At 43.0% G+C, this 10081-nt stretch overlaps 1 protein-coding gene across 1 annotated transcript in view; it reads right to left on the reverse strand.

Annotated features, from left to right (window-relative positions):
* Positions 1-9475, reverse strand: part of LOC139723705 (high affinity choline transporter 1-like) — a 28928-nt gene extending 19453 nt beyond the window's left edge. Inside the window, exon 1 of the mRNA XM_071634927.1 lies at positions 9310-9475. Within this exon, the coding sequence (XP_071491028.1) occupies positions 9310-9475 (166 nt within the window). The remainder of the gene's footprint in view (positions 1-9309) is intronic.
* Between the last annotated feature and the right edge of the window lie 606 nt (positions 9476-10081).

The raw sequence follows: 10081 nt of genomic DNA on the forward strand, positions 1-10081 counted from the left end.
TAGGCAACATGTCGTCTTATGTACATGACATTGAAATAAACGTGGCAGTTCTTGCGAATAACATTTATCTGCACATGTTCTGGAAAAAAAAGCCCCTTCTTAACAGGCCACAAAACGCATGCAGGGTACCCTCGGGGTAGCCTCCGTCGAAGATTGTTCTCCATAGAAGATTGTGTCTGTTAAGACGAAACACAGTGGACAGCCTCGAGAGAGCCTCCAGAGAAATCTTACCCTGCGATCGACCAGGGTAATGGCGGGGGAACCTCCGGCGATTCGCCGGAGGCTGTCACGTGTTTGTTAAGACGCCTGTTAGGTGTTAAGGTGTCTGTTAAGACGCTTGCGGGATGAATCTTCCCCGTAATCGCCATGCGATCCAGTCAGGTGACCAGCGCTGCGCCACACAAATCCTATGAACTCTCCCTATATATTAAGCCCCAGTCACAAAATAAGCACGGGTCCTCAAGGATCTACATGACGATCCTCAGATCAGGCTAGTTTTTGCCCCGGATGGAGCGTCAACGAGAGTTTATGATTGTACACACAGTATCAACACGGCAGCCACACGGATGAGGCCGTACCAGCACGGCATCCACACGGCATCCACAAGGCGCTTACACGGACCTCCACGGACCATGCCGTACCTACCCGGCAACTACGCGGTCCATGCCGGCAAAGCAAGGCGTCTACACGGCCATCAAGGCGTCTACATGGACCAACATGGCAGCTACACGGACCAACAAGGCAGCGACACGTACCACGCCGGCAGACGAAAATTTTGATGTGAAAAAAAATACGTCACGGATAGCCAATGATACTCACGGCGCCAGGTAGCCACACGGACCTTCATGGCATCTAAACGGCAGCCACATGGACCATCCCGGATTGCTTTGCCAACACGGCAGTCCCCGGATGACTCCGTATGTTTTGAACTCCAAAAGCTGCCATGTAGGCCTCCCGGACGTCCCCGGACCTACACGGACCTCCAAGGATGCCCAAGGCGTCAACACGGATCTCTCCCCGGATCACCCCGGATCTGATCCGGGTGATCCGGGGAGAGATCCGTCTTGACGCCTTGAACATCCTTGGACATCCGGGAGGCCAACACGGCAACTTTTGGAGGTCAAAAACATCCGGCATCATGCCGTGATGGCAGAGCAATCCCGGATGGTCCGTGTGGCCGCTGCGTAGCTGCCGTATTGGTCCGTGTAAGCGCCGTGTAGATGCCGTGCTGTTCCGGCCTTATCCGTGTAGCTGCCGTTATGATACCGAGTGTACAGTCATCTACGCTCGTTGACGCTCCATTCAGGGCGGAACTATCCCGGAACTCCCCGGATCATCGTGTAGATCCTTGAGGACCCGTGTTAATATGTGACTGGAGCTTTTAAGCCCGACCAGACGCCGTGCTTCTCACGGCGACTTCTGCGCAGCGTGTACAGGGCTGTGTAGAGTTTGTATTAACAGTCGTCACACTCATCGAGCTTTGGGTTGAACGGTATCACAATAGGCGTGCTCTGATTGTAAAATATGTGGCTGATTTCATGACTTATACGTCCTTTATTTCTTCTTCAACGATCCTTAAGAAAAGAGAAATAAAATAATTTTAAGGGAAAACTGCAGCCCTAACTCAAACGCCTTTAAAGGTAATTGGGCCCACATGCCTATATCATTACACACGTGCACATTCAACGCAATCACATGCTACTGCTATGACAATGATGTGAAATGCTTCCATTTTCAGCGTATCTGTAAATGTGATTGGCCAAGGAGAGGAATGTAAGCACGGGTGAAGAACGCCCTGAGACGGGGCTCATGCATTTATTGCGTCTCAGGGCAATTACCCCCCCCCCCCCCGGACAATTACTCCCCCCACCCCCACCAGCCGCCTTAATACCGCTTAGGGAAAGGTTAGAGTAAAGATTAGGGGTAGGGGTAGGTTTAGGATTAAGTTTGGGTTACGGTTGGGATTAGGTTCAGGATTAGGATTACGGTTAGGGTCAGGGGAACTAAGTCTGGGGTAATTGCCCAAGGGGTAATTGCCCTATACCCACTGAAGTCGTTCGAAGACACTAACTCTTGTTTGTTTGTCTGTTTGTTTGTTTGTTTGTGTTTTTTTTTCTGTAAGGAATTGGGGCAAAACGTCCAATTCATAAGGAGGCCTGGTTTGGGCCGGGAAGTCCCTGTTGGATTTGTGGTTTCTATACGCTGTGTTCTTCTCACACGTCATGTTTTGAGTCCCAAAAATGTCCGACCGTCCAAAGTTAAGTTATGTTATCCTGACAGGCTGAAGAAAAACAAAATTACACCCATTGCCACTTGCATTACCATAACCTTCAGAGTGAGGGGACCGACTTTCTGGGAGCATGGACTTGGGGATGATGGGGGGGGGACATCTTGCTGCCATATTTTCTGATGCCACTTCCGGCGTTAATCGATTGGAATTTGGAATTTTGGACTTTTTTTTTTTTTTTGCATTTTGGGGTGACACTTCTGTAGTGACATGGCCAGAAAAGCAGCAACCCCCTACCCCTCCCCCCTAAAAAAAAAAAAAAAAGTGGGAGGGAGGGGCCGGCACCCCGGATGCTTCGGCCCTATGATGTTTCCTTTGCTGACTTGCTGCCTACTCTTATGTGGCTTCTCTAAGTTTTATGATAATGATAAAATAAAGCTAATGTTTTATGCATTTACAATACCACTGTAAACTGACCATTAAATACCTGTACAAAAAAATCATATCGGGATAGTTTTCATATATTGAGATGAATGTTTCACCTAATTTGTATTTTGCCATTTATGGATTTATATATTAGCATTTTCCTCATATTGTATGTGTTCGAATTCTTTCAAGATAAATATAAAGAACGTTCTTTTTAGTAGACACAAAAGAAAAAAAAATCACCCGAGTCTGATCATCAAAGCTATCGTTTTATCTATTTACATTATGAAACTGGACATACCTTGCTGACGCGTTAAAGGCATGATTTACCATTTGCAGATGAAACAAAAGTTCTAGAAAATTCTAGAATGTGAGTTTGGGATAGAAACAACCAATATAAAAAAATTTGAACCAGTATAATCGATGTTAAGTATTGTTAAATATACAAAATGTGAATAGTTATAAAATAGAAATGTTTCCAGACTAAACCGACTACAGTTATGGTTTAATGAGAAAAATAGTGATATCTCCTTATATTTTAGCCTTTATTGCAAAAGTTTTATATGGTAAGATGTTTTGTGATATCACTGACCTACACATGATATGCATCAAAAGTGATATCTTGAACATTTTTTTTAATCACTGCTCCCAAAGACAAACAGGACCTTTAATGGTTACAAAAGGACCGGAACACCAAATTTTCAATTTTCTTTTAACATCTCAGCGGCTCCGACCAACCATTACTTCTTGTCTAGCCATCGACCATGAATGTAATTTTTTCACCATGTTACTTGTTTCATTTGTCTCCCTTTTCATCTTTCTCTTTTCTGCCTAACAGCAAAATAGTGATTTGTCTGAGGTGTGTGCTTAAAGCTTGCTATAGGTTTCTATTCTTCATTGATAAGTGTAATTGAGCTATTCTATTGAGGTTTTTTTTTTTTTTTGATCCCGCTTTAACGTTCAATAAAAGTAGCAAATGAAATCAATTCATCTGGACTTACTGTCGTAATTCTGAGAACGGTTTAACGTCCGATCCTGGACGATTAATCAGTTCGTCTGATTTGATGGTGGGAAGGCGTCGCGTCGTTGTCAATCGGCGCAGATGCACTACCAATGTTCGGAGAGAAAGTCTCCAGATGACAGAGATGTAGGCCCTACACCCGGGAGAGGTTGAAGTCACAACTTCAATGACAAAGATGTGCGCATGTTAGACAAGGAGCCTCGGTGGTTCGAGAGGGGGGTCCGGGAAGCCGTCTACGTCAACTCCGAAAACCTCTCCCTTGATAGGGGTGGGGGACTGCGACACAACCTCTCCCGGGTGTACAGCTCTGTCATCCGGAGAATTCCTCTACGACTGATTCCGAACAATAAAGTCGGTAGTGCATCTGCGCCGATTGGCAACGACGTCTTCCCGCCATCAAATCAGACGAGCTGATGAAGTGTCCAGGGTCAGACGTGAAACCGTTCTCGGAATTAAAACAGTAAGTCCAGATGAGTTGATTTAATTTTGTACCTTTATCATTGTGGGTATTTTTAGGGGGGGGGGATCGAATGCACCATACAGGCATTGCATCCCCCTTTTTCCCCCACCATTTTCGTGTACTCAAAATACTGTGGAAACTTATAGATTTGTAGTTATAAGAATGCACCTATTTTCTGTAAGAATTCGTGTTCATATGTTTCTGTCGGAGATGGAAAAATGAGTGAACGAATGTGATTTTCCGGAGAAATAAGAAGTCAAAGTTACTATTGAAAATATGTTCCGCATTCCACGGAGGGAGAGTTGGCACTGAATGTTAGGCAAGGGCGCCGGAAAGGGGGGGGGGGGGGGGGGGGCCACAGGGGTGGCACTTGACCCCCCCCCCCCCCAGCCCCCTGTAACAAATAATTAACCAAATATTTACAGACCAAAATGAACAATAAAGGCACTTTTCTTGTCCAAAATTTGTCAATTTCATAAATGAAAATGCAAAATTTTCGCCCCTATAATTCATTATCAATATACATTATGATAAATTATAATATCTATACATTAATCTATACACTAATATTTACTAAAAATGTTTTACTAAAATTTAGTGTATAGATGGCAGCCTCGCGTCCTCGAGTGTGCCCCCTGAAACATACCTTTAGTAAACCTTACATTTTCCTTTTCTTCTATGCTTTTTGGCAATATAAGAATTATTTCTATTACTCGAACAATACGATCACGTTTAAGCTTTTAATGAATACATTTCAGACGAATGGCAAAGTGAAAGTGGCTCGCTCGCTCTGCCCGCACATAGTAAAATGAACACTTTTCATGAGTTATGATGATAGTCCTTCGCAGTGATGTTTGTTTTACTACGTTTAATTCCCTAGAAATTTGAATTAAAATGTTCTGTACACGCAACTTTTACACTCTGTTTTTACAAAAAGTCCTTACCGTGATACCCCGTCCAACACCCTCGCCGAGGATCTCACACCGTCACATGATGTACCCCCTTATGTTATAATCGTAGTCCGTCACACTATTTTTTCGCCATGTTTAATTCCCTAGAAATTTGCTATTAAATGCTCTATAAACGCGACTTTTGTACTCTGTTTTTACAAAAAGTCCCTACCGTGGGAGTGGGGTATCCCCCTCCCATACCATCCCCCTGCTCGGTCGCTTCGCTCCCTCGCCGAGGATCTCACACCGTCACATAGATGTACCCCAGTATGTTATACAGTATGTTATAATCATAGTCCTTCGCACTGTTTTTTTTTTCACTATGTTTAATTTCCTAGAAATGTGCCTTTAAATGCTCTATAAGCGCGACTTTTGCACTCTGTTTTTTGATAAAAGTCCCTACCGTGGGTGGGGGGTATCCCCCCCCCCCCTTAAACCCTCCCCCTGCTCGGTCGCTTCGCTCCCTCGCCGAGGATCTCACACCGTCACATAGATGTACTCCAGTATGTTATAATCATAGTCCTTCGCACTATTTTTTTCCCACTATGTGTAATTTCCTTGAAGTTTGCCCTTAAATGCTCTATAAATGTACTTTTGTACTCTGTTTTTACAAATAGTCCCTACCGTGGGAGGGGGATATCCCCCTCTCATGTACCGCCCCCCTGCTCGGTCGCTTCGCTCCCTCGCCGAGGATCTCATACCGTCACATAGAAATGTACCCCTGTATGTTATAATCATAGTCCTTCGCACCAATTTTTTTTCACTATGTTTAATTTCCTAGAAATTTGCTTTTAAATGCTCTATAAGCGCGACTTTTGTACTCTGTTTTTATAAAAAGTCCCTACCATGGGAGGGAGGTATCCCCCTCCCATACCCTCCACCTGCTCGGTCGCTTCGCTCCCTCGCCGAGGATCTCACACCGTCACATAGATGTACCCCCGTATGTTATGATCATAGTCCTTCGCACTAAATTTTTTCCACTATGTGTAATTTCCTAGAAATTTGCCCTTAAATGCTCTATAAATGCGCTTTGTGTACTCTGTTTTTACAAAAAGTCCCTACCGCCGTACCCCCGCTCGGTCGCTTCGCTCTCTTGCTGAGGATTTCACACCGTCACATAATGTGCCCCCGTCGAGATTTTGCCCCCCCCCCTCAAAAAACAAACAAACAAACAAACAACAACAACACAACAACAACAACAACAAAAACAAAAGCGTTCCGGCGCGCTTTATGTTAGGGGTCATATTTACCACTCTCTTGACAAAGATTTGATTAAGGACAATCTGCATGGTAATTAGTCACCTGCATGCAGGGTTCGGCCTCAAATGTTTGTTGTTGCTGTATAACAAATGACGCTGAGTAGATCCCTACGAAATCACAAGCGGCAACAAAGCAAGCGCTCCAAACTACACAGCAGCCCGGCAGGTCGGGGACGTGAACCATTGTGCCATCTTATTCCTAGAAATTTAAATACATCAATTCATTCGACAGGGCTATTTTGATTTATGCCATCATTATGGTAAAGGTATATCTCGTTCCAAATTATGGACAGGAAACCATAAAATAGTTACAACTGGCTTCAAGCAGCCAAAGGACTATTGCAGTGCAATGCACAAACCTTAAAGGACAATAATTATCATTCTTGATGAGTTATAAGTTGTCAGAAAAATAACATTTGATAAGCCCAACAGTGTAAATTAATTGATTAGCGTCGAATGAAAAGAAGGGAAATTGTGAGCTTCGCTGATTTTCACAAGTCTATATAATTGGTAATATCATCACTTGACAACTTGCCATATTATTGTTACTTCGTAAAACCTTGCCATTTCCATGGGGGGGGGGGGGGTGTTTGTTCAACATCAATAACCCCCCCCCCCCCTCCCAATCTGTAAATCTAACACCTCTGCCTGATCATTAATTTAAAGTTATTCAGCCAGGTTCACACTCTGCTATAGGGCAGAAAGTGAATTGTGCATGGTCAATGGATAACTGGTGGAAAGCAAATGGAAACATAATCATGATGGATTGTCAAGAGTGTCCGACAAGGTCCGTAGGAGGAAGATGATTAGCGGGACACTGTGCGCGGCAAACTGAACTGTACAAGTTCAAGTTCAATTTATTTTAATGTCAAGTTTCAGGCCTTGTGTGTACAAAGTGGGATGGACGTGAGACAACGCGGTGAGACGGGATAGGCAAAATGTGAGAAATCATGACTGCCGTGGATGCCGTGTCAGATCTTTTAACTATCAAAAAATTTACCGCGGCATGCGGTCCCGATGCTAATGAAGAACCTTGCCTTAAAGTCCCTATAATAACCCAACAAACACAAATTGTGGACGTACTCCTTGCGAGCAGCTTACGAACGTCTCATGAAGGTTATGTGTCGTTTGTATGAACGCCGAATTTTCGTTCGAGGCTTTCTTCCGAACGCCATAAAAGTCTTCTGTGAACAACTTGAGGCGTTCTTACGATCATCTCAAGAATTTGAGGCTTCTAAAATTGTCTCGCGACCCCACGAAGTCTATCAAAAATCTTGCGTGCTTCTTACGTTGTTCTTACGACGTTCGTAGGGCCACCTAACGAAACGACGGTTTCGTACGATGTGGAAAGATATCTTGGAGAAGGCCATCGACCAGGCTGTGAACTTAACGAACGGTTTAAGAAAGGTCTTCGAACGCTGGTTTCGTACGGCCTTCTTAAGAAGATCTTACGAAATGGCCTGAAAATCGTTCTTATGCCGTTCGTAGCAGTTCGTAAAGGCATTTGTGACCGAACCATAAGCAAGATATAGACCGATTTGGAGGTGCAGCTATGTTTATGGAACCGGAGGTAGCATTATTGGCCTATCAAAAGCTAATAGATGCCCTCGAATTAGTAGTATAGTAGGAGTAATTATAATACTGCTGTACGTATCGAGTACAATATGTCTAGTAATGCACTCTCTGTGGTATGAGCAGAATTGGTTTGATTCAGCGGGCGAACTCGATGACATCATCGTAAGATCGTGTCTTCAATCTTCTTATTCTGTCTATTAGATTTAAAGATATGTCGATGACAGGAGTTTGGAAAGAAATCAAATCTCAGTGCCTGAGCTGCACCTCTATTGAAACGTTGGGATATGATGACAAGTTTGCGATCAAAGCTGATTGATTGATTGATTATTATTATTATTATTTATCTTTTTATTTATTTATTCTTTTTTTAGGGGGGGGGGAGGGGCAATATCTCTTTCCCCGTGTAAAGTATAATACATGTACCTACGTCACTTCAACCTACAACCCTTTCCTTGTTCCATAGGCTTCACCTCATGAATCCCTTCTATTCTCTTAACACCTGTCACTTACGAAGGGTTAAGTTAAAAAGAGAAACAAAGAAGTGTGTATCGTCGCTTTCACGATAATAATCATTTACGCAATTAGACACAAGTATATGATTCATGTGAAGTCGTAAATGGAATCTACATTGTCTGACAATAAACAAAGGTTAACACAGAATTCTTGACAATTATATCAACAAAGATGCTACAAGACGTTGGCGATGCTGACATCGGATTAAGAATCCCAATCGGCAATAGTGCATCGATTGTATTGGTCTGGCAATTAGTCTTCGAGCAAATTAGTAATGTAACTTCTTTCATTTATACCATTATATACAAACTAAGAAATAAATGATGCAGCATGGGTTATACTCCGGGGTTGTTGTATTGCTAATACCATCATTTTTCATATCAGTGCATAATTTCTTACGATCAAATTAGAGGGGCAAAATATCATAGAACCTAACATTAGCGATATGTTACCAAATGTAACACACACTTAGGCCTGTTTGGAAGTGTGAAAATTCCTGCCTCCTCCTCCCCCCCCCCCGCCCTGCTGCGCATGGCCGTGTACTTACAATTAATTTATGAAGTCAACAACGAGCATGGACTTCAACGCCGAACTGATTGTTCGCTCACTAACATCTCACTTCACATCTTCTCATTCTATCAGTACGCTCCCACATCAACATCCCTGCATGTTATTCTAGCAGCGCATGTTAACTCTTAAAACAATATCTCAGCGCAGAAGGGGTATCCTGGCCATGTTTTATGAAGAATTATGATTGGTTATAATAGCTAACTTCCATGGTAAGTCTATGGTAGCCTATGTGGCAAGGAAATCTATAATCGATTATATCTTTTGATAAAACGGGGCCCTGGTAATATGAACAGTTAGGGAGAACCTACCTATGAGCGTAAAGAGACCCACGACCCAGCCGAAGTTACGGTCTGCAACCATCGTCCGCTCCGAGTTACTGCTACCCCTGGTCTTCCGCGAGGCCCACAGACCGATGCCGAGGATGAGTAGATAGAACACCACCATACCGGCGATTCCGCCCCAATTAACAGCCATTCTGATAACTCTGTCAGTATTCAACGAATATGCGAGTTTGGGGTGTCTTTTCCTGTGAGAAAACACACAGACAGACAGACAGAGGGAAGGGTACGGTATGGTCGAGAACAAAATAGAGTTTCAGTCAACAGAGAGAAAAAAAAACCCAGAAAGAGATAGAGAGGGGAAGAGATCAGAAGATAAATTAATCTATTAGTTGTAAAACTCTTCCTTATAAGATAAAGACATTTTCAAACTAATCCTAATCCTGAACCTAATCCTAGTCCTAACCCTAACCCAAACTTGTTTTGTTTGTTTTTTATTGTTCCATATTTCACATTTCAACAAATACATAAAACATAAACATCACAATACAAAAGCCTGGATGAATTGTCAAGTACAGCTTATAAGACAATAAAACATGTGAAATATGAGGAATCTACATAGAAGCATTGCTTGTAGGGTGTAGATTCCCAGATGCGGATGTGAGATCATTTCTTACTTGGTTATGTAATTAAAGGAATGACAATTTGTGAATTGGAGAAATATAAACGCCAAAAAGTAAAAAGAAAAAGAAAAAAAACAAAGAAAACAATGTCCGCGGCACAGACTTCTTGAGAGTTGCGT

Source organism: Diadema antillarum, unplaced genomic scaffold, assembly GCF_040938485.1.
Source record: "Diadema antillarum isolate AM-2024a unplaced genomic scaffold, OU_Dant_1.0 scf00000197, whole genome shotgun sequence".
NCBI classification, from domain to species: Eukaryota; Metazoa; Echinodermata; class Echinoidea; order Diadematoida; family Diadematidae; genus Diadema; species Diadema antillarum.